We start from the raw sequence: 23785 nt of genomic DNA, 5'->3' as shown, positions 1-23785 counted from the left end.
AAAATCTTCCCCTGAATGGAGGAAAAAGAAGAAAAGGGGGAAGTGGGCAAAGGTGAAGGGAGCTGGCAGGAAGGAGGCTTTGTGGCTGGAGCTGTGCCTGTCTTTGCATCTCATCATGGGCTCTACGAGGGAATGCATGGCCTGGATGGAACATAGTTCAGCATGGACTCATTTTGTGAACATCCCAACAAACCTCAAGGTAGTTTTGGATTAGCCAGTCCTTGTTAGTTTGGAAGATTCATTTGGGAAATGTGGCAGGAGTGACCCTTTGAGATGCTGAGAAAGCAGAGTTGGGAGTCCCTGTGGCATGGGAGATACTGACATGCTCAGCATTTAGCACAATGCTGGTAATTCACGGAAACCTAATATCCAGAACATGTTACACCCTTGAATGTTGGAAGGAGTTCTGCCTGCCTGGCTGCCTTCTATTCCTTTAACCACGTTTGGGTTTGACCCAGTGAAATGGGTGTGGCCCTCCAAGATGGGGAAAGGGGTTCAGTTCCTTCCTTCCGTGATTCCTTCCTTCTCTCATCCCGTCCTTCTGTGTTTCCTCCCTTCCATCTTTCCTTTCTTCTTTCCTTTTTCGCTTCGTTTTCCTTGAGCCAGAGGTATGCGGCTTAATGTCTAACCTTTTGTTTCTTCTTTCTTGACCAGGACATGAGAGTTCTCTGGAGCCACCCCTGCCGTGATGGGAAACGAAACAACTTCTAGTCGATATTAAGGCATTTGGAAACCAAACTGCAGTAAGGAAACCAGTCCTCTAGGAAAAAGGATTCCTCTCAAGGGGCTGATCCTGCAGAATTCCTACATTCACTTTGGATTAGAGTAGAACCATAGAGTCAGAAGAGACTGCATGCGGCACCCAGTCCAGGCCTCTGCCGTGCAGGAAAAGTGCAAAGTACCCCTGACAGATGAGCATCTAGCCTTGGTTTAAAGGATTCCAGAGGAGCCTCCACTACATTTTGAGGCAGAGAGTTCCACTGCTGAACAGCTCTAACAGTCAGGAAGTTCTTAATGTTCAGATGGAATCTACTTTCCTGTAATTTGAACCCACTGCTGTGAGTAATCAGAAAGGGAAAAACAAGAATCAAGTGTCCTTATTGGAATTAAATGTACATAACACTGCTGACATGGAGGAGAAAGCATATAAATGTATCGAATGTGGAAAGAGCTTTACTCAGCATGGAAAGCTGAAGAGACATCAAAGGACTCACACTGGGGAGAAACCCTATAACTGCCTGGAGTGTGGACAGAGCTTCACTCATAGTTCAGGTCTACGTTCACATCAAAGGACTCACACTGGGGAGAAACCCTTTAAATGCCTGGAGTGTGAACAGAGCTTCACTCGGAGTTCAGGTCTACGTTCGCATCAAAGGACTCACACTGGGGAGAAACCCTATAAATGCCTGGAGTGTGGACAGAGCTTCACTCATAGTTCAGGTCTACGTAGACATCAAAGGACTCACACTGGGGAGAAACCCTTTAAATGCCTGGAGTGTGGACAGAGCTTCACTCGGAGTTCAGGTCTACGTTCACATCAAAGGACTCACACTGGGGAGAAACCCTTTAAATGCCTGGAGTGTGAACAGAGCTTCACTCGGAGTTCAGGTCTACGTTCGCATCAAAGGACTCACACTGGGGAGAAACCCTATAAATGCCTGGAGTGTGGACAGAGCTTCACTCATAGTTCAGGTCTACGTAGACATCAAAGGACTCACACTGGGGAGAAACCCTATAAATGCCTGGAGTGTGGACAGAGCTTTGCTCGTAGTTCAGGCCTACATTCACATCAAAGGATTCACACTGGGGAGAAACCCTTTAAATGCCTGGAGTGTGGACAGAGCTTCACTCATAGCTCAGGCCTACGTAGACATCAAAGGACTCACACTGGGGAGAAACCCTTTAAATGCCTGGAGCGTGAACAGAGCTTCATTCAGAGTTCAGTTCTACGTAGACATCAAAGGACTCACACTAGGGAGAAACCCTTTAAATGCCTGGAGTGTGGACAGAGCTTCACTCGTAGCTCAGGCCTACGTAGACATCAAAGGACTCACACTGGGGAGAAACCCTATAACTGCCTGGAGTGTGGACAGAGCTTTGCTTGTAATGGAAGTCTACATTTACATCAAAGGACTCACACTGGGGAGAAACCCTTTAAATGCCTGGAGTGTGGACAGAGCTTCACTCAAAGCTCAGGCCTACGTAGACATCAAAGGACTCACACTGGGGAGAAACCCTATAAATGCCTGGAGTGTGGACAAGGCTTTGCTGATAGTTCAGGCCTACATTCACATCAAAGGACTCACACTGGGGAGAAACCCTATAAATGCCTGGAGTGTGGACAGAGCTTCATGTATAGTTCACATCTACGTAGACATCAAAGGACTCACACTGGGGAGAAACCCTATAAATGCCTGGAGTGTGGACAGAGCTTCACTCGTAGTTCAGGTTTACGTTCACATCAAAGGACTCACACTGGGGAGAAACCCTATAAATGCCTGGAGTGTGGACAGAGCTTCACTCGTAGTTCAAATCTACGTTCACATCATAGGATTCACACTGGGGAGAAACCCTTTAAATGCCTGGAGTGTGGACAGAGCTTCACTCGTAGTTCAAGCCTACGTTCCCATCAAAGGACTCACACTGGGGAGAAACCTTATAAATGCCTGGAGTGTGGACAGAGCTTCACTCGTAGTTCAGGCCTACGTTCACATCAAAGGACTCACACTGGGGAGAAACCCTATACATGCCTTTAGTGTGGACAGATCTTCACTCGGGAACCACGTCTACATACACATCAAAGGACGCACACTGGGAGAAACCTTATAAATGCCTGGAGTGTTGAAAAATCTTCACTTACAATGGAAATCTACGTTCACATCACAGGCCTTTTCATGACAACAATAGGGGCATATGTCAAGTGTCAGATTTATGAATGAGAATAAGTGGTACCGAAGGCAGAAGTGTGCTTGTATAGGATTGTCTACATGGAGTAGAATCATACGGTATAAAAAACAATGAATAGAGAGTGTGAGGTTTATAGAAATAGATCCATTCTTGTCTATTTTTTGTTTGTTGGTGTAGTTTGTGTCTATGTATGTACAGTAGAATCTCACTTATTCAAGCTAAACAAGCCGGCAGAAGCTTGGATATCTTTGATAATAAGGAGTGATTAAGGAAAAGCCTATTAAACATCAAATTAGATTATGATTTTACACATTAAGCACCAAAACATCATGCTTTACAACAGATTTGACAGAAAAAGTAGTGCAATACGCAGTAATGTTATGTTGTAATTACTGTATTTACAAATTTAGCACCAAAATATCACGATATATTGAAAACATCGACTACAAAAATGGCTTGGATAATCCAGAAACTTGGATAAGCGAGGCTTGGATAAGTGAAACTCTACTGTATGTGTTTTGTTGATATTTGTTTCTAATTTAGCTTTGTTCTTTGTTGTAGTACCTAGTTAGTTAGCCACATAAGTTTAGCATCATACATTATATAATATGTCCTTTATGCAATATTACTGTTTTTTACTTAAAAAATATTTTCTAAAAAGGTGGCAAATTTAGAAAGGTTAAAAATTCTGAGACTGGAGTGGCAGATAGATGTGATTTTAGACCCATGTGGAGTTTATTGCCCAATTTATTTTGCCTTTAAGGATGGCCGCATCGCTCTGGAGTTGATTGTTATCCTGTCAGTGATGCAGAAAGGAGACATCCCCAGAACTTCTGCAGAACAAAATGTATGTGTACATATACACTTAAAAACTCCCACAAATTATAATACAAATCAGGATTCTACAACTCTATATTAGAGTACTTCTCATCAAAAAAATAGCTTTCAAAATATCATCAACAATGGTACAGTTTCCATGTCATAATCTTAACACAGTATACTATTGAAGGACATAAAGAGACAACCAAGTACATATTGTTCCTGGAGTTTGAATTGCAATGCCAAGAAATGATACACACACAACAAGGTCTCCCGGGTTGTTCCCCTTGTTTCGTTATCACTAACTCGGGTGTTGTGTTTTAATCAAGTTGTACTCAGTATGATTCTTATCAGTAACACTGGCTCTGTTTGAAGTGGAGTTCTATAACAAGCTCGTTCAAACGAAGAATTCCTTTGAACGTGTACCATTTCTTGGCATTGCAAACCAAACGAAGAATTCCTTTGAACATAAAAACTATTATTTTGGAGACTGAAAATCTTTACTTCAACTGACAATGGCCTAAGATTCCACGCAACTCCAGGAACAATATGGACTTGGTTGTCTCTTTATGTCCTTCAATAGTATACTGTGTTAAGATTATGACATGGAAACTGTACCATTGTTGATGATATTTTGAAAGCTGTTTTTTTGATGAGAAGTACTCTAATATAGAGTTGTAGAATCCTGATTTGTATTATAATTTGTGGGAGTTTTTAAGTGTATATATACACATACATTTTGTTCTGCATTATTATAGATATTGTGCATTATTCGCATCCCCAGAACTTCTGCCTGCCAGCCGGGATTATGTAAATCCTCCTCTGCCTATCTCACATGAATTATCCCGTTCTCAATTTGTGCTGGCTTATCAATAAATTGAGTAGCAACCCTTCAGTTGAGCTCGGCAGCGCAGCTACTCGGCTTTATTTTCACAAGCATATATCCCAGGGTTGTTCACACAGCTGACTATGGTAGTGAAATACAGTAACACCCCAAATCCACAAACGGGGTTTATTGGGCCTACTATAAAGGCACCAAAATATACCCTGCAAGATTTCAAAGTTCCGTTGGCTTTTCTATTAGGCAAAGATATTAGAAGTCATACAGCAAAAGGAGAAGAATAAGGCCATTGTGAGTGTGACAGGCCCACAGTTTGTCAAGGTGTTGGCTTTGTTAATGTCAGGCAAGGTATTATTTTTCCTCATTTGGGCTCAGTGAGACAGAGGCATAAGATCCGGGCAATGAAAAGGGAGCTTGAGAGCCACGCTGCTTCTGCCCTGGATGAGGTAGTCAAGAATAGCTTGCTCTCAACCACTAAACATCAGAGCCTTTCAAGCATTATTCGTAGATTTGTTAATGCTAATTCATTAGGGAGAGAAGTTTCCCCTGGCCTGCTTCTAAAGCTGAGAGAGTGTGACTGGGACAAGGTCAGGTCAGAGATTCTGTAGCTGAGCAGGGATTTAAACGCTGGTCTCCAGAGTCAATAGTCCAAGTGCTGCATCATGCTGGTGTGAAGACTGTAATGGCCACGGGAGAGAAGGGTCTTACAGTTGGATGGACTCGGTCAAAGGCGCTTTGGCCGCTGCCTTGGCTTTGCAAAGCCTGAGCAGGACGGGAGGATACAGTGGCCTGGAGATCCTTTGTGAGATCACCACAAGTTCATCTGATGGCTGTCAGTGAAGCATCAACTATGGCGTTGGATAATCATCAGCATAGAACAAAGACGAGGAATGACTGTCCAGAAACTTCCCAGCACATTGGTTTCCCTACAGACGGATTTAAAGTGGATAAAAACTTATTTGATAATAAGTTTTGATATTATTGATATACCGTAACTTGAAACTGTTTTGGACTCTGGAGATGACCATGTTATTGCTAAGTTGTATAAACTTTTGTTGAAACATGAAATGGAGGAGGTGAAAGATTGTGTGGTCAAGTGGGCACAACATTTTGGTAAACGAATACAAAGGGAACAATGGGAAAGGGTCTGGACAAAGAGTGTGGAATTTACACTGAGTAAAAATACTTTTTATAACATGATGTTTAGATGATACTTGACACCAGAAAGGATGGCGAAGATCTGTAACAACAGTTCTAGATTGTTGGAAAAGTGGAGGGAAATGTGGGCACTTTTTATCATGTGTCGTGGTCAGGTAAAAAGGCCCAGAAATACTGGGCACAAATACATATGATTTTAGAAGAAATGGTTAAAGTAAAATTTGAAATGAAACCTGAACTCTTATCTGCTTGGGATGTGAGATGAACAACTTAATAGGAAATGTGGGAGGAGATTGCTATAGGTGAGGACGGCAGCAAGAATGACCTCCACTTAAAGATGGAAAGACTCTGTCAGAAAATAATTGGCTTACGAAAATGTGATTCTGTCAGAAAATGATTGGCTTACGAAAATGTGATTCTGTCAGAAAATGATTGGCTTACGAAAATGTGATTCTGTCAGAAAATGATTGGCTTACGAAAATGTGATTCTGTCAGAAAATGATTGGCTTAAGAAAACAAGTGAGTTTGTGGGAATGAAGAGGCTTACTACGTTGACTGAGGAGAAATCTCTCACTTAAGAAAGACCGGGGCCCGTTGATTGTGTTCCTCCAACAACGATGGGGCCAAATCTCCATCACCGTTTCTTTGTTTGGGACTAGAAGTTTGTTACTATATGAGAAAGGACGTACCAAGGGTTGCTTTTCAGTAAACGGGTATAGAAAACAGAGAGAAGATAACAACCAGAGAGAGAATGCCAGGTCCTTACATTAGATAACACAGATCGTATGTAGTAATTGGGTTTTTTATATATAGGATAAAGTAGTATTATTCTAGAAACAGTATTTTTAATCTCTTGTTGTTGATGTTGTTTTGTTTTGGTTTATCTAAATAAAGAAATTTATTAAACCATTGGTGTGTTCCTGCATGGTTGGGCAAGACGCCTTTTTGGAGTCCCTTTCGGATTGTGGGACTCCATTCGGATCTCATGTTTCCGGACCTCATCCTCACATGAGCCCAGGGGGCATTTTCCACGTCACATTCGGGGCCTTTGGCTTCCTCTGGAGAGGACAATCGGAAGCCATTGGCATCACAAAAGCCTTGCTCCTGGTGCAGATGGAAGCTGCTCATTCATGGCTCCTCCTTGAGGCCTCGTTCTGAGGAGGAGGCACTGCGGGGGCCATCTTGGAGAAGGGGGTCAGGATTCCTCATGGCCCCTTCCCCTCCCTTCGGGAACCACCAAAGGTTCTCCCAAAACAAAGGCCTTCCTCTTAAAGACGCAATGGGACTCCTCTCCAGGAGGCAGACCGAGGTGGCTCCTGTCTCGGGAAACAGATCCTGGGAAGCCAGCTAGCTGTCCAGAGCATCTTGAGATCTCCAGATGAAGTTCTCCAGGATTGTTTGGGGCGGAGGGTGGACAACAGGGACACTGCTCTGGGTGCCTCTCCTTGAAACCCAAGGTGTCTTGTCTGCCTGCTTCATTGGCTTCGTGTCTCAACGGACTCCACTGATTCCACTACACAGTGAGTACAACTATACTTTCACGATGGACTACTGATGCAGACTGATGCCCTGTGTACTCAACACAGAGAAGCTACACCATACCTGTAACCGAACTCAATCAGAAATGTGCCTGATTGGTGATTAATAACAGGTGTTTGTGTGTAAACAAGATAAGTTATTTTTCAAAGAAGACTTTGTTTTTGATCTCTGAGTGCCTATTTTAACTAAGAGGTTTCAAGAGAGTGTCTTGTCTTTTGTGCAACTGCAATTTCAAGAGCAAAACAACCATCCTCTGCTACCAACCAAATATATGTTTGTACTGGCATGTCTTTATCCTCGGCAGTTTAAAGACATGATTCTTCAGTCCCGCAGCTGAGTTCCCTGTGTGCCATTACATGAATGCTAGTGAATATCACTTGTTCAAAGGGTTGATTTCCAAGTATATTTAAATAGAACAACAACGATGATGATGATGATGATGACGATGATACCGTTTCCTGTTTGGGACTCTGACCAGTTCCCAGGCGAGGCCTCAGTTCCAGAAAAAAAAGCCTTCTTCCGCACTGAAGAGCGTCCCTCCAATGGAGGCCTCAAAGGCTGCCGTGACCCCAGACACCGCTCCGGCTGAGACAGAGTCCCGTTTGTCCCTACAGAGTAAAGCCAAAGGGGTCAGCAGGCCCCCAAATGCCATGCCATTGAGACTGAACCCTGCAGGACCCCACAAAGCAATGGCTGTGGGGCCGAGAAGGTGTCCCCCAACAACACCTCCAGGAAGGACTGCTAAGCGGGGCCCCCAAGCCCCATTCCCACGAGGCATCCCAGAAGGAGACCGTGGTCTACAATATTGAAGGCCCCTGAGAGGTCCAAGAGAACCAAGAGGGACACCCTCCCCCCGTCTAGGTCCCTCTGCTCCTCCCCTCCTCCCCACACGAGGAGCGAAGAAGACTCACCGGGATGTGGACCAAACCGGGTGACACAGAGACAGTCTGCAAAAGCAACGGGCAAGGAGCAAGAACCGAGAGAGAGAGAGAGAGAGAGACAGCGACTGCCTTCCTTCCTTCCTGCTGTGAACGGGAAAGTGAGCTTCCAAAGGGAATGGCCTTCAGAGGGAGATGCTGCAGCGCATCACAAAGGTCTCCATGGCGCCCCCTGCAGGCACGGAACAGCCATCCAGGGAGGGAGGGAAGAAGAGCTCCACTGATGGGCCAGGACCAGAGGAAGGGCAGGACAGGAAATCCATTATCATAATATAATTATATAATAATGATGATGATGATGATGATGATGATGATGATGATGATGAAGCTGTATGGGAAAACAGAAACTGAAATCCAGTCTCTGACTAACACTGTCCGAATTTTTAGCACTGATATCAGCATGGAGTTTGGTTTGGACAAATGTTCGACAGTGGCATTGAAGAAGGGAAAAATCATTGAAAGTGAGGCCATGAATATGCCTAATGGCCAAACAATAAAGTGTCACCAGCCAGAGGCCTATAAATATCTGGGCATATTACAGCTGGACAACATCAAGCATGAACATGTGAAAACTGTGGTCAGCAAAGAATACACACAAAGGGCCAGAAAAATTCTCAAAAGCAAGCTCAATGGAGGCAACACCATCAAGGCCACAAACACCTGGGCCATACCTGTCATAAGATATACTGCTGGCATTATAAATTGGACACAGGCGGAACTGGACAATTTGGACAGAAAAACAAGAAAACTCATGACCATTCATCATTCACTGCACCCTCGCAGTGATGTTGACCGGCTATATCTGCCTAGAAGATCAGGGGGCAGAGGACTCTTACAAGTAAAGCAAGCAGTCAAAGAAGAAGAACATGCCCTGGCAGAAGATGTCAAGCAAAGTGAAGAACCTGCTTTGATTGAAGTCAAAAATCAGAAACTCCTCAAAGCACAGCAGACAAAGAATCAGTACAAGAAAACCGCACTACAAACTAGAGCTGACAGCTGGCACAACAAAACATTGCATGGAAAGTTCCTTGACAAAATTGAAGGAAAAGCTGATAAGGAGAAGACCATGAATGGGACCCTGAAGAAGGAGACAGAAGGCTTGCAGCCCAGGAGCAAGCCATCAGAACAAATGCAATTAAGGCCAAGATCGAAAAATCAGCTGATAACCCAAAATGCAGACTTGTGCAAGGAAACCAACGAAACCATGGATCATATCCTCAGCTGCTGTAAGAAAATCGCACAGACAGACTACAAACAGAGGCACAACTATGTGGCCCAAATGATTCATTGGAACTTATGTCTCAAGTACCACCTGCCAGCAGCAAAGAACTGGTGGGATCACAAACCAGCAAAGGTCGTGGAAAATGAGCACGCTAAGATACTGTGGGACTTCCGAATCCAGACTGACAAAGTTCTGGAACACAACACACCAGACATCACAGTTGTGGAAAAGAAAAAGGTTTGGATCATTGATGTCGCCATCCCAGGTGACGGTCGCATTGACGAAAAACAACAGGAAAAACTCAGCCGCTCTCAGGACTTCAAGATTGAACTTCAAAGACTCTGGCAGAAACCAGTGCAGGTGGTCCCAGTGGTGATGGGCACACTGGGTGCCGTGCCATAAGATCTCAGCCGGCATTTGGAAACAATAGACATTGACAAACTCACAATCTGCCAACTGCAAAAGGCCACCCGACTGGGATCTGCGTGCATCATCTGAAAATACATCACACAGTCTTAGACACTTGGGAAGTGTTTGACTTGTGATTTTGTGACACGAAATCCAGCATATCTATCTTGTTTGCTGTGTCATACAATGTTGTTGTGTCAATAATAATAATAATAAATTTATTTTTGTATGCTGCCTCCATCTCCCCAGCAGGGGACTCGGGGCGGCTCACACGGGGAACAAGCCCAATATAATCACATAAAATCATAAAATAACACTTTAGACCTCAGACAACACAATTTAAAAACAATTTAAACAGGTCATAGTTAAAATCGACAAAGTTAAAATGTTAAACAATCATCCGGGCATTAAAGGTCCAATATAGGATCACATCTGGGCGATAATTAAAACTGATTTAGGGAGTGTCCGTTTACAAATAGGACATACATCAAATAGATACAACCGGTAAGGAAGATGAATCTGAACGGGAATCAAACTCAAAAGTGAGCAGGGCAAGTTTCAGTGTAGACATGGACCAGGTTATAACAGACTTGTCTACTCAAAAGCACAACAGAACAGCCGTGTTAAAGCGGTACCTAGAATGCATTTATTTATTTATGTATTTATTTACAGTATTTATATTCCGCCCTTCTCACCCCGAAGGGATCACATTACACATAGAAGGCAAACATTCAATGCCTTGACATAGAACAAAGACAAACGCAGGCTCCGAGCTGGCCTCGAACTCATGACCTCTTGGTCAGAGTGATTTGTTGCAGCTGGCTGCTCACCAGCCTGCGCCACAGCCCGGGCCCTACTCCACAGATGCAACTGTCATTCAAGCTGCTAACGTGAGCCAGGCTCTTAATGGTCGGGAACTCAATCTGACCCGGCCTTCGATCCCACAACCTCTCAGTCAGTCGTGATTTATTGCAGATGGCTACTAACCGGCTGCACCACAGCCCGGCCCGGGATGCCAAGGTGGCCGTGTTGGGTCTGTGTGCCAAGTGAGTCCCAGGCCCTTCGTTGTTGGCGTTCACAGGGCTCTTGGATTGCAGCAGAACTATACGTTCCACTCCCTACGACTCCTCTCAGTCAGGGTCAGGACTCCCCAAACCTCAATCTCCAGTTGCTGTGTGCCACAGGAAAGAATAGGAAAGGGTTAAGGGAGAGGCAGTGGGCGGGGCCATGCCAATTCCCTTCTACATCCTATCCTTTTCTATGGCGCACAGCAAACAGCGGAACTGGTCAGCAGCAGAACATACTAGAGAGGGGGGGGGGGTCTGGGGAGAATTCACCATGGTTTCTATGAGTTGTAGGGACTGGGATGTATAGTTCACCCACAATCTAACAGCACTCTGAACTTTAGCAATGGTGGAATTGGGCCAGACTTGGCCCACAGAAACCCCATGACCAGCAAAAAATACAGGAGGTCTTTGGGGGGATACAGAGGAGTTGTAGTTCACCTCCACCCAGAGCGCACTGTGAACCCAAACACGGATGAGCCTGGACCAGACTTGGCCTGCAGACCTGATGGGCCCACATTTGAACACTGGTGGGTTTGGAGGGGAATTGGCCCCGAGTTGTAGGGACTGGGATGTACAGTTCACCTGCAACCAATGAGCCCTCTGAACTCCACCAACGATGGACCTGGAACTAACTTGGCCCACAGAACCCCCGTGACCAGCAAAAATACTGGAGGCCTTTGGGGGGAATTCACCTTGATTTGGGGGAGTTGTAGTTCACCTCCATCCAGAGAGCACCGTGAACCCAAACACGGAGGGATCTGGGCCCAACTTGGCACACAGACCTGATAGGCCGAGATTTGATGACTGGAGGGGTTTGGGTGAGGGTAGTGACCATTCCAGCCCCAGCTTCTGCCAACCTAGCAGTTCGGAAACATGCAAATGTGAGTAGATCAATAGGTATCGTTCCGGCAGGAATGTAACATTGGTGCTCCATGCAGTCATGCCAGTGACCACAGGACCTTGGAGGCGTCTACGAACGTTGGCTCTTCGGCTTAGAAATGGAGATGAGCACCAACCCCAGAGTCAGACACGACCGGACTTAACATCAGGGGAAAACCTTTCCCTTTACGTAGAGGCATCACACTGGCAACGAAAGACCACGTAGCTAAGGCAATGGTATTCCCAGTAGTAACCTATGGATGCGAGAGAGAGCTGGGCCATAAGGAAGGCTGAGCGAAGGAAGAACTGTGGTGTTGGAGGAAAGTCCTGAGAGTGCCTTGGACCGCGAGAAGATCCACCCAGTCCATCCGCCAGGAAAGAAGGCCCGACTGACTGCTCACGGGAGGGAAGCAGATGAGAGGCAAAGGTGAAGCCCTTTGGCCACGTCATGAGAAGACAGGAAAGTATGGAGAAGAGAACGATGCTGGGGAAAATGGAAGGAAAAAGGAAGAGGGGCCGACCAAGAGCAAGGTGGGTGGATGGTATCCTTGAAGTGACTGGCTTGACCTTGAAGGAACTGGGGGCAGTGATTGCCGACAGGGAGCTCTGGCCTGGGCTGGTCCAGGAGGTCACCAAGAGTCGGAAGGGACCGAATGAAGAAACAACAGAACAATATAATAATATGAAAATAGAATAGAAAAATAAAGAATATAATATAGAATAATCCTATAATAAATAATATAATAATAAAATACAATAATAGAATATAGTGATATAACAATAATATAAACAGTAGAGTCTCACTTATCCAACGTTCTGGATTATCCAACGCATTTTTGTAATAAATGTTTTCAATACATTGTGATATTTTGGTGCTAAGTAGCAGTACTGAGTATTGAACTACTTTTTCTGTCAAATTTGTTGTGTAACATGATGTTTTGGTGCTTAATTTTTAAAATCATAACCTAATTTGATGTTTAATAGGCTTTTCCTCAGTCCCTCCTTATTATCCAACATATTCGCTTATCCCACATTCTGCCGGCCCGTTTATGTTGGATAAGTGAGACTCTACTGTAATAGAATAATAATACCAGTGTTACGAACCCAAAGGGTTCCTATTCTTTTGATCATAGAATCATAGAATCATAGAATAGTAGAGTTGGAAGAGACCACATGGGCCATCTAGTCCAACCCCCTGCTAAGAAGCAGGAAATCGCATTCAAAGCACCCCGGACAGATGGCCATCCAGCCTCTGCTTAAAAGCCTCCAAGGAAGGAGCCTCCACCACGGCCCCGGGGAGAGAGTTCCACTGTCGAACAGCCCTTCTCACAGTGAGGAAGTTCTTCCTGATGTTCAGGTGGAATCTCCTTTCCTGTAGTTTGAAGCCATTGTTCCGTGTCCTAGTCTGCAGGGCAGCAGAAAACAAGCTTGCTCCCTCCTCCCTATGACTTCCCTTCACGTATTTGTAGATGGCTATCATGTCTCCTCTCAGCCTTCTCTTCTGCAGGCTAAACATGCCCAGCTCTTTAAGCCGCTCCTCATAGGGCTTGTTCTCCAGACCCTTAATCATTTTAGTCGCCCTCCTCTGGACGCTTTCCAGTTTGTCAACATCTCCCTTCAACTGTGGTGCCCAAAATTGGACACAGTGTGATTCCAGGTGTGGTCTGACCAAGGCAGAATAGAATAAGGGGGAGCATAACTTCCCTGGATCTAGACGCTATTCCCCTCTTGATGAGGCCAGAATCCCATTGGCTTTTTTAGCAGCCGCATCACATTGTTGGCTCATGTTTAACTTGTTGTCCACGAGGACTCCAAGGTCTTTTTCGCACACACTGCTGTCAAGCCAGGCGTCCCCCATTCTGTATCTTCGATTTCCATTTTTTCTGCCGAAGTGAAGTATCTTGCATTTGTCCCTGTTGAACTTCATTTTGTTAGTTTTGGCCCATCTCTCTAGTCTGTCAAGATCGTTTTGAATTCTGCTCCTGTCTTCTGGAGTGTTAGCTATCCCTCCCAGTTTTGTGTCGTCTGCAAACTTGATGATCGTGCCTTCTAACCCTTCGTCTAAGTCGTTAATAAAGATGTTGAACAGAACCGGGCCCAGGACGGAGCCCTGCGGCACTCCACTTGTCACTTCTTTCCATGATGAAGACGACGCATTGGTGAGCACCATTTGGGTTCGTTCGCTTAGCCAATTACAGATCCACCTAACCGTAGTTTTGTCTAGCCCACATTTTACTAGTTTGTTTGCCAGAAGGTCGTGGGGGACTTTGTCGAAGGCCTTACTGAAATCCAGGTACGCTACATCCACAGTATTCCCTGTATCGACCCAACTCGTAACTCTATCGAAAAAAGAGATCAGATGAGTCTGGCATGACTTGTTTTTGGTAAATCCGTGTTGACTATTAGCAATGACCGCATTTGTTTCTAAGTGTTCGCAGACCAGTTTTTCCTGGGGATGCAGAGTGTTTAGGGAATCGTGAGGAAAATCCTGAGCGTGCCTTGGACCTTGGCAAGAAGATCCGACCAGTCCATCCCCCAGGAAATAATGCCGAGTGGCTGCTCACTGCAGGGAAGGAGATGAGAGGCAAAGCTGAAGTATTTTGGCCACATCATGAGGAGACAGGAAAGCTTGGAATAGATCACGATGCTGGGGAAAAAGGAAGGAAAAAGGAAGAGAGGCCGACCAAGGGCGAGATGGATGGACGGTGTCCTTGAAGGGACTGGCTCGACCTTGAAGGAACTGGGGGCGGTGACGGCCGACAGGGAGCTCTGGCCTGGACTGGTCCATGAGGTCACGAAGAGTCGGAGACGACTAAACGACTGAGCAGCAGCAGAGGGATCAGTGAGGCGCTTTTAGAGACCAAATTTGGTTTTAACACTTTTCATGTAACATTTATTGATCATCACATCAGAATCGTATCAAAATCACATCTAGAGAGAGCTCTCACCCACACGCACATGCATACATCCATACTCACACTCACAGACCCTGCCCGGAAGAGGTGATCAGGTTCTCCCGACAGGTGTGGACGCTCCGTAGTCACAGGTCCGGAAAGCGTGCTGAATCTTTGAGGCCCCTGCATTGGATGCCCTAAAGTTTAGTCCTTCTTTCGGGGAACGTGCTGTTCCTTCCATTCTTATGGCATGGTTTCAAAACAGTCTCCATCTCAGGCTGTAGAGCTTATGGGGTCCCACCTGCACACGTTATTGACCATTGTCATTCGGATACGCCTTACTGGACCCTCGTTCCGTCTTGCCAGGTGAGAGACGCCTTGTTGGTTCCTCGCTTCATGTTGTGATCCCCATCTCATGCCATCTCCGGACACAAAGCGCTGGCACAGAGCACATGACCATGGGCCAAAAGGGAGGACAGGACATACGAACCAGCCATAAAACTCAATTGCCCCGAGGTGGGGAAAAGGGACTCTGGAAGGTGGGAATGGGCAACCTCCAGGCGCCAGGACTCCAGGGTGATTTGATACTGTAGCTAAGCCTATATAAACGGGCAGTAGAGCAGACTCATATTCCGAACAATAATGCCGTAGGTATCTCCAGCCCTTGTGTGTACTCTTTAAAAGAAGACTAACCGACACCAACTCAGTTGGAGCTGACAAGCCTTACACCCAACTGGATACAATTCAAGCCTTGGACAACTCATCGGAACCCAACTCATCAGAATCCAACTCAACTCAATGGAACCCAAGACAACTCAAGTGAACCCAACTCAACTCATCAGAACCCAAATGAATACAACTCAAATCTTGGACAACTCAACGGAACCCAACTCAAGTCAAGTGAACCCAACTTGACTCAAATGAACCCAAGTCAACTCATCAGAATCTGATGCCATGATCCCCATCTCATGCCTTCTCCAGACACAGAGCACTGACGGAGAGCACATGGTCATGGGCCAAAAGGGAGGACAGGACACATGAAACAGCCATAAAACCCAATTGCCCTGAGGTGGGGGGAAAGGGACTCTAGAGTGATTGATGGTACGGTAAAGGTAAAGGTTTCCCCCTGACGTTAAGTCCAGTCGTGTCCGACTCTGGGGGTTGGTGCTCATCTCCATTTCTAAGCCAAAGAGCCGGCGTTGTCCGTAGACACCTCCAAGGTCATGTGGCCGGCGTGACCGCATGGAACGCTGTTACCTTCCCGCCGGAGCGGTACCTATTGATGTAGTACTCACATTTGCATGTTTTCGAACTGCTAGGTTGGCAGAAGCTGGAGCTAACAGCGGGCACTCAGGATTTGAACCTGGGACCTTTCGGTCTGCAAGTTCAGCAGCTCAGCGCTTTAACACACTGAGCCACCAGAGGCTCCTGATGATACTGTAGCTAGGCCTATATACACGGGCAGTGGAGCAGACTCTTGTATTCTGAACATTAAAGCCGTATGGTATCTTCAGCCCTTGTGTGCCTGGGCTCTCTTTCAAAGAAGACTAACCCACACCAACACAGTTGGAGCTGACAAGCCTTACAATTTGTTCTAAATCCCTTACTCTCTGTAGCTTCTGCCTGCACCAGCCTGGAGGAAGGAGAGAGAGAGGACCAACCCGCAAGCATTCTGGGGGAAGAAGCAGGCTCCGGAGGAAGAGAGGGGGCAGGATCTCACACTCCCTTGAGTGCAGCTCCCCCCCCCCCCCGATCCAAGTGGGTCACACCAGCCCCGGGGGGCAAGAGGCTAGCTCCGGCCTTCCAGCGGCCGCTCCATCTCCTCAGGCCATCTCCCCCGGCCTTTCTGCGGCAGCCCCTTCCTCCCATCCCGTTGGAGCCGACAAGCCTCACTCTTCACCGCCCAAGTCCGTCCCATGTCACGCTTTGCGTGAACTCTGTTTTCTTTTGAGGCCCGTTTCTTCTTTCTTCACAAACACCCACACAAACACACTCCCGTTTCTTACACACACGCCCTTGATACATCAATACTACTTTATTGTATCACATGTCTGATTCAGTGTCAATTCTATGTATATAATCAGTTTAATATAGTTATATGTAGCGGAAAAGCAAACCGCTCACATAGATTGAAATACCGGGAACTTTGCCGAAGCGCTATGGATCCAATCTGAGCCCAATAGAGTTTAAAACAAGTACCTTTATTATGCTGCAGTATAGACGGACGGACAAATTTACGAGCTCTGGGAACAAAGCTAAAACTGTATAATGTACATGTGATCTTTTCATCCCTCCTCCCTGTTGTAGGACACGGCTCTACAAGGGCCGGAAAAATAGTACAGGTCAATAACTGGCTCAGAAAATGGTGTCAAGAGGAGCATTTTGGCTTCCTTGACCATGGTCTACTCTTCCAAGAGGATGGACTACTGGCAAGTGATGGGGTGCATCTCACACAAGTAGGAAAACATCTTTTTGCACACAGACTCACAAACCTCATCAGGCGCACTTTAAACTAGATCCACTGGGGGAGGGGAACAACAGCCTGGCGAACACTATATTACCCACGACCACAGGGAACCATCGAAAGGCTAAACAGAGGGCTGCACAAACACAGCAAGGAGCAAGTACAGAGAGCACAATAATCCCAAATAAACAGTTCGAGGGGAGGTCACAGGGGCTTACATGTCTTTACACTAATGCTCAGAGCATGGGAAATAAGCAAGACGAACTCCAACTCCTAGCACAGCACCACACATACGATGTCATAGGCATCACTGAAACCTGGTGGGATGACTCCCATCACTGGAATTTAACCATTGAGGGCTATAACCTCTTTCACAGAAATAGAACAAAGGGGAGAGGAGGGGGAGTAGCTTTATATGTCAAAAACAGTTACGTTGCAGAAGAAATGCAAGACTGTAATCCGGGAAACCAGCTTGAAAGCATCTGGATAAGAATCAAGGGAACCGGGACTCAAAAAGATCTTGTCGTGGGTGTCTACTACAGACCTCCGAGTCAGGATGAAGGACTTGATGAAGCCTTCTGTCAACAGCTGACCAAACAGGCACAAAGAAGAGATATAGTAGTCATGGGCGATTTCAATTATCCCGATATCTGCTGGAAAACAAACTCAGCCAAGAGTACAAAGTCCAACAAATTCCTCACTTGCCTTGCAGATAATTTTATGGTCCAGAAGGTAGAAGAGGCAACAAGGGGATCAGCAACTCTTGATCTAATCTTAACAAATGTGGAAGACCTGATCAATACAGTTGAAGTGGTTGGATCCTTAGGGGCAAGTGACCATGTGCTCCTGCAGTTTGCAATACAAAGGAATGCTGAAACTAAGACAAGTCAAACACGCATTCTGGACTTTAAGAGAGCTGACTTCCAAAAAATGAAGGAATTACTGAGCGGCATTCCATGGACGCCGATATTAAAAAACAAGGGAGTTAAGGATGGATGGGAGTTTTTCAAAAGTGAAATACTCAAGGCGCAAATGCAAACAGTGCCAACAAAGAAGAAAAATAAGACAAGTGCAAAGAAGCCAGAATGGATGTCCAAAGAACTTCTAACCGAGCTAAAGCTCAAAAGTGACATGCACAAGAAGTGGAAAAGGGGAGAAATCACCAAAGAAGAATTCAAACGTATAGCCAACACCTGTAGGGAAAAGGTTCGCAAGGCTAAAGCGCAAAATGAGCTCAGGCTTGCCAGGGACATAAAAAACAACAAAAAAGGCTTTTTTGCTTACGTTGGTAGAAAAAGGAAGAAAAAGGAGGCGATAGGGCCATTGCAAGGAGAAGATGGGGTGATGGCGACAGGGGACAGGGAAAAGGCAGAACTACTTAATGCCTTCTTTGCCTCAGTCTTCTCAGAAAAAGAAAGCCATCTTCAACCTCAGCAACATGGAATGGACGAAGGATTGGGGGAAATCCAACCCCAAATAGGGAAACAAGTTGTCCAGGAACACCTGGCCACTCTAAACGAATTCAAGTCCCCAGGGCCAGATCAGCTACATCCAAGAGTATTGAAGGAATTAGCGGAAGTTATTTCAGAACCACTGGCAATTATCTTTGAGAGTTCTTGGAGAACGGGAGATGTCCCAGCAGATTGGAGGAGGGCGAATGTGGTCCCTATCTTCAAGAAGGGAAAAAAGAACGACCCAAACAATTACCGTCCGGTCAGCCTCACATCAATACCAGGCAAAATTCTGGAAAAGATCATTAAGGAAGTGGTCTGCAAACACTTAGAAACAAATGCGGTCATTGCTAATAGTCAACACGGATTTACCAAAAACAAGTCATGCCAGACTAATCTGATCTCTTTTTTCGATAGAGTTACGAGTTGGGTCGATACAGGGAATGCCGTGGATGTAGCATATCTAGATTTCAGTAAGGCCTTCGACAAAGTCCCCCACGACCTTCTGGCAAGGAAACTAGTAAAATGTGGGCTAGACAAAACTACGGTTAGGTGGATCTGTAATTGGCTAAGCGAACGAACCCAAAGGGTGCTCACCAATGCGTCGTCTTCATCATGGAAAGAAGTGACAAGTGGAGTGCCGCAGGGCTCCGTCCTGGGCCCGGTTCTGTTCAACATCTTTATTAACGACTTAGACGAAGGGTTAGAAGGCACGATCATCAAGTTTGCAGATGACACCAAACTGGGAGGGATAGCTAACACTCCAGAAGACAGGAGCAGAATTCAAAACGATCTTAACAGACTAGAGAGATGGGCCGAAACTAACAAAATGAAGTTCAACAGGGACAAATGCAAGATACTTCACTTCGGCAGAAAAAATGGAAATCAAAGATACAGAATGGGGGACGCCTGGCTTGACAGCAGTGTGTGCGAAAAAGATCTTGGAGTCCTTGTGGACAACAAGTTAAACATGAGCCAACAATGTGATGCGGCTGCTAAAAAAGCCAATGGGATTCTGGCCTGCATCAATAGGGGAATAACGTCTAGATCCAGGGAAGTCATGCTCCCCCTCTATTCTGCCTTGGTCAGACCACACCTGGAATACTGTGTCCAGTTTTGGGCACCGCAGATGAAGGGAGATGTTGACAAGCTGGAAAGCGTCCAGAGGAGGGCGACTAAAATGATTAAGGGTCTGGAGAACAAGCCCTATGAGGAGAGGCTTAAAGAGCTGGGCATGTTTAGCCTGCAGAAGAGAAGGCTGAGAGGAGACATGATAGCCATGTACAAATATGTGAGAGGAAGTCATAGGGAGGAGGGAGGGAGCTTGTTTTCTGCTGCCCTGCAGACTAGGACACGGAACAATGGCTTCAAACTACAGGAAAGGAGATTCCACCTGAACATCAGGAAGAACTTCCTCACTGTGAGAAGGGCTGTTCGGCAGTGGAACTCTCTCCCCGGGGCCGTGGTGGAGGCTCCTTCTTTGGAGGGTTTTAAGCAGAGGCTGGAGGGCCATCTGTCGGGGGTGCTTTGAATGCGATTTCCTGCTTCTTAGCGGGGGGTTGGACTAGATGGCCCTTGAGGTCTCTTCCAACTCTACTATTCTATGATTCTATGATTCTATGATTCTAAAATAAAGTCCTAATTAGAGAGAGAGGAATAATTGCTTTTATCCAATTGCTGCCAGTTAGATGGCTAAGCTCCTCCAACTTGGTCTCCTAGCAACCCAATAAAAATAATAAAAAACACTAAAAAATAATAAAAAACACTAAAAGATTAATACAATAAAATACTATAATAACAGAAAATAACTAAAAATAATACAAGAAAATAATAAAATATAATACATAAAAAGATAACTTACAATAAAATTAATAAAAAATACAAATAACGTCAAATAAAAATTACACAACAATTTTTAACCAATACCACCACCACTTTGCCACAGCAACACGTGGCCGGGCACAGCTAGTTATAAGATAAAACACATTATAAAATATAGGTAGACGTGTTCAGTTAAAAAAAACAAAACCCTGGGTCTGTCAACTGAGTTCTGCGTACATGATAATAATTATCGCTGCCAATTATTATTCAAAAGCCTGGCCCCATAACCAAGTTTTAACCTTCCTACGGAAGGATAGGAGTTGTTTGTTCTTGTCAGGACCCAGGCTGCAGAGCACCAATAACCTTACACAGAGGCCAGAATCTATCTAATATCTTTATTATAGAAATATATATAGTCAATAAAAACAAGTGAAGAATAAAGTTCAGACCTTCCAGATGAGGTCAAATATAGTCCAGAAATGTATTGTCCAATATAAGATACTAGCTGTGCCTGGCCACGCGTTGCTGTGGCAAAGTGGTGGTGGTATTGGTTAAAAATTGTTGTGTAATTTTTATTTGACGTTATTTGCATTTTTTATTAATTTTATTGTAAGTTATATTTTTATTTATTATATTTTATTATTTTCTTGTATTATTTTTAGTTATTTTCTGTTATTATAGTATTTTATTGTATTAATTTTTTAGTGTTTTTTATTATTTTTTATTGGGTTGCTAGGAGACCAAGTTGGAGGAGCTTAGCCTTCTAACTGGCAGCAATTGGATAAAAGCAATTATTCCTCTCTCTCAAATTAGGACTTCATTTTTCTTTTCTTTTTGTTGTATCAACCTAGAGGCGTGGATGATGGGTTGTGTTGTCAAATTTTGAGGTTGGGGGGCCTGTAGTTTTGTTGTTTTGTGGGTCGCCGTGATGCCATCACTCTTTTATATATATAGAAGATTAGAGTCCAAAGTTATAATCCACTTGACCGAAACACACACTTTGCCGAGCAATAGTGTGGGGAATGACAGAGTCTTTAAGGTCCAATGTAGCTTGACAACTAGGCTAGAAAATAACTTGATTCTTGGCTAGATCAAAGGCTTGGAACGAGGCAAACACGAAACATGAACAGAGTCCAAGGAAGTCCGTGAAAACAAGGCAAGGCTGGAAACTTGATCCGGGAAACAAGGAATTGGGGTTACGAAGTCCACACACGATCTCTCTCCTCAAGCTGATCAATTGACTCCGCAAAGAATCCCTCGCGCCAAACACCTATATTGGGTCTCGTTTTCCCGCCAACAGAACACTTTCCCTAGAGAACGAGAAGTGAAACCCAACTCTGTCCAGATGCATGACTCCTTAGAATTTCCCAAGGGAAGCAGACCTAATCAGCTAATTGTTTGGCAGCGATTCTCAGGCTCCGGCGATTTGCCTCCCTGGCTCCTCTATCTCTATTATAATTGTCCTTTCGGGAAAACAGGGGAGAATTCTGCCCAAGGCTTGTTTGGTTAACTTCCTGAGGACAAACATCCTCCAGGTGGAGAGGCTCCGATTCAAGCAGAACCGGCGGAAATCCCATGTTTTCCTCCTCGTCTGCCACAATAGCACTAGGAACGGGACTACAAGGCCCATGAGTCATCACAGTTCTGCTCCACAGTCACACAAGGTGGAGGATTCCTCCAGGTCGTGCCACCTTGTCCTTTGATCTGCCCACTCCGCTTCTGAGTCTGTTCAGGGACTTCCAAGTGGCCCATTCTTGGTTGACCCTCGTGGGGGGCCATCCAGTTGGCATTGCCTGGTTTAGGAACATCGAGAGGAGCGGTGGTCCTCATGAAGCCCTTCCTTGACTTGACTACTGGGAGGAATCTGATAGTCGTGCAGTGGGTGGCTTTCGCAATGTCAGGGTGCAATAAAGAACAGCATCCTCAAAGCTGGTCTTCTCGCAACCTGACTACAAGAGGACAGAGGAAGGAGACCATTTGGCGGGATAGGCTGATTTATGACAGGGTCTGGTCTTCAAACGTGGGAAAGGACAAAAGGAAAGGGAGGTGTGGATGGAGAAGGAGGAGGGGGGAGGCAACAACCCCATATACTGAGGGGGAAAGCGGAAGAGGGTCAGTAAAAGCTTTTGCAGTCATCTTGGCAAGGCGGATTCAATAAAGTTTTCCATTGCGACCAGCGGTGTGAGCCTATTTCTTGGGTCCTACACCTTCCAGGAACGGACATTAAGCTTTTGCAGTCATCTTGGCAAGGCGGATTCAATAAAGTTTTCCATTGCGACCAGCGGTGTGAGCCTATTTCTTGGGTCCTACACCTTCCAGGAACGGACATTAAGCTTTTGCAGTCATCTTGGCAAGGCGGATTCAATAAAGTTTTCCATTGCGACCAGTGGTGTGAGCCTATTTCTTGGGTCCTACACCTTCCAGGAACGGACATTAAGCTTTTGCAGTCATCTTGGCAAGGCGGATTCAATAAAGTTTTCCATTGCGACCAGCGGTGTGAGCCTATTTCTTGGGTCCTACACCTTCCAGGAACGGACATTAAGCTTTTGCAGTCATCTTGGCAAGGCGGATTCAATAAAGTTTTCCATTGCGACCAGTGGTGTGAGCCTATTTCTTGGGTCCTACACCTTCCAGGAACGGACATTAAGCTTTTGCAGTCATCTTGGCAAGGCGGATTCAATAAAGTTTTCCATTGCGACCAGCGGTGTGAGCCTATTTCTTGGGTCCTACACCTTCCAGGAACGGACATTAAGCTTTTGCAGTCATCTTGGCAAGGCGGATTCAATAAAGTTTTCCATTGCGACCAGCGGTGTGAGCCTATTTCTTGGGTCCTACACCTTCCAGGAACGGACATTAAGCTTTTGCAGTCATCTTGGCAAGGCGGATTCAATAAAGTTTTCCATTGCGACCAGCGGTGTGAGCCTATTTCTTGGGTCCTACACCTTCCAGGAACGGACATTAAGCTTTTGCAGTCATCTTGGCAAGGCGGATTCAATAAAGTTTTCCATTGCGACCAGCGGTGTGAGCCTATTTCTTGGGTCCTACACCTTCCAGGAACGGACATTAAGCTTTTGCAGTCATCTTGGCAAGGCGGATTCAATAAAGTTTTCCATTGCGACCAGCGGTGTGAGCCTATTTCTTGGGTCCTACACCTTCCAGGAACGGACATTAAGCTTTTACTCCCTTTTTTTCCGGCTCATCCCGTGAGGAAAGGTCTCTCCAGTGAGAGCATGAACCCTGATGGAGGAGAAACCATGAAGGAATTCCTCTTCCTGGAAGAACAGGCGAACCCTCGAGGTGCCGAGGAGTTGAGAGAGGAAGGGAACCCATCGCCCGCATTGAGCGAAGGGGGGGCAGACCCCTCGGACCCGTCGTGG

General features: G+C 45.6%; 4 protein-coding genes across 5 annotated transcripts in view; 2 read left to right on the top strand and 2 right to left on the bottom strand.

Moving 5' to 3' along the window:
• Positions 1 to 23785, bottom strand: part of LOC134294681 (loricrin-like) — a 676447-nt gene that overhangs the window by 362892 nt on the left and 289770 nt on the right. The gene's annotated exons all lie outside the window — the stretch shown is intronic.
• LOC134294654 (zinc finger protein 658B-like) overlaps positions 1 to 23785 on the top strand; it is a 334996-nt gene that overhangs the window by 203058 nt on the left and 108153 nt on the right. The gene's annotated exons all lie outside the window — the stretch shown is intronic.
• LOC134294693 (gastrula zinc finger protein XlCGF7.1-like) overlaps positions 1 to 23785 on the bottom strand; it is a 43739-nt gene that overhangs the window by 14257 nt on the left and 5697 nt on the right. The gene's annotated exons all lie outside the window — the stretch shown is intronic.
• Positions 635 to 6634, top strand: LOC134294646 (zinc finger protein 420-like). Its single transcript, XM_062966236.1, has one exon. It carries the CDS (start codon positions 1131 to 1133, stop codon positions 2754 to 2756), a length of 1626 nt encoding a protein of 541 aa, XP_062822306.1. The 5' UTR covers positions 635 to 1130; the 3' UTR covers positions 2757 to 6634.

Source organism: Anolis carolinensis, unplaced genomic scaffold (assembly GCF_035594765.1).
Source record: "Anolis carolinensis isolate JA03-04 unplaced genomic scaffold, rAnoCar3.1.pri scaffold_18, whole genome shotgun sequence".
NCBI classification, from domain to species: Eukaryota; Metazoa; Chordata; class Lepidosauria; order Squamata; family Dactyloidae; genus Anolis; species Anolis carolinensis.
Note: the sequence above shows the minus strand (reverse complement) of the source record. Positions and strands in the feature narration are given on the sequence as shown.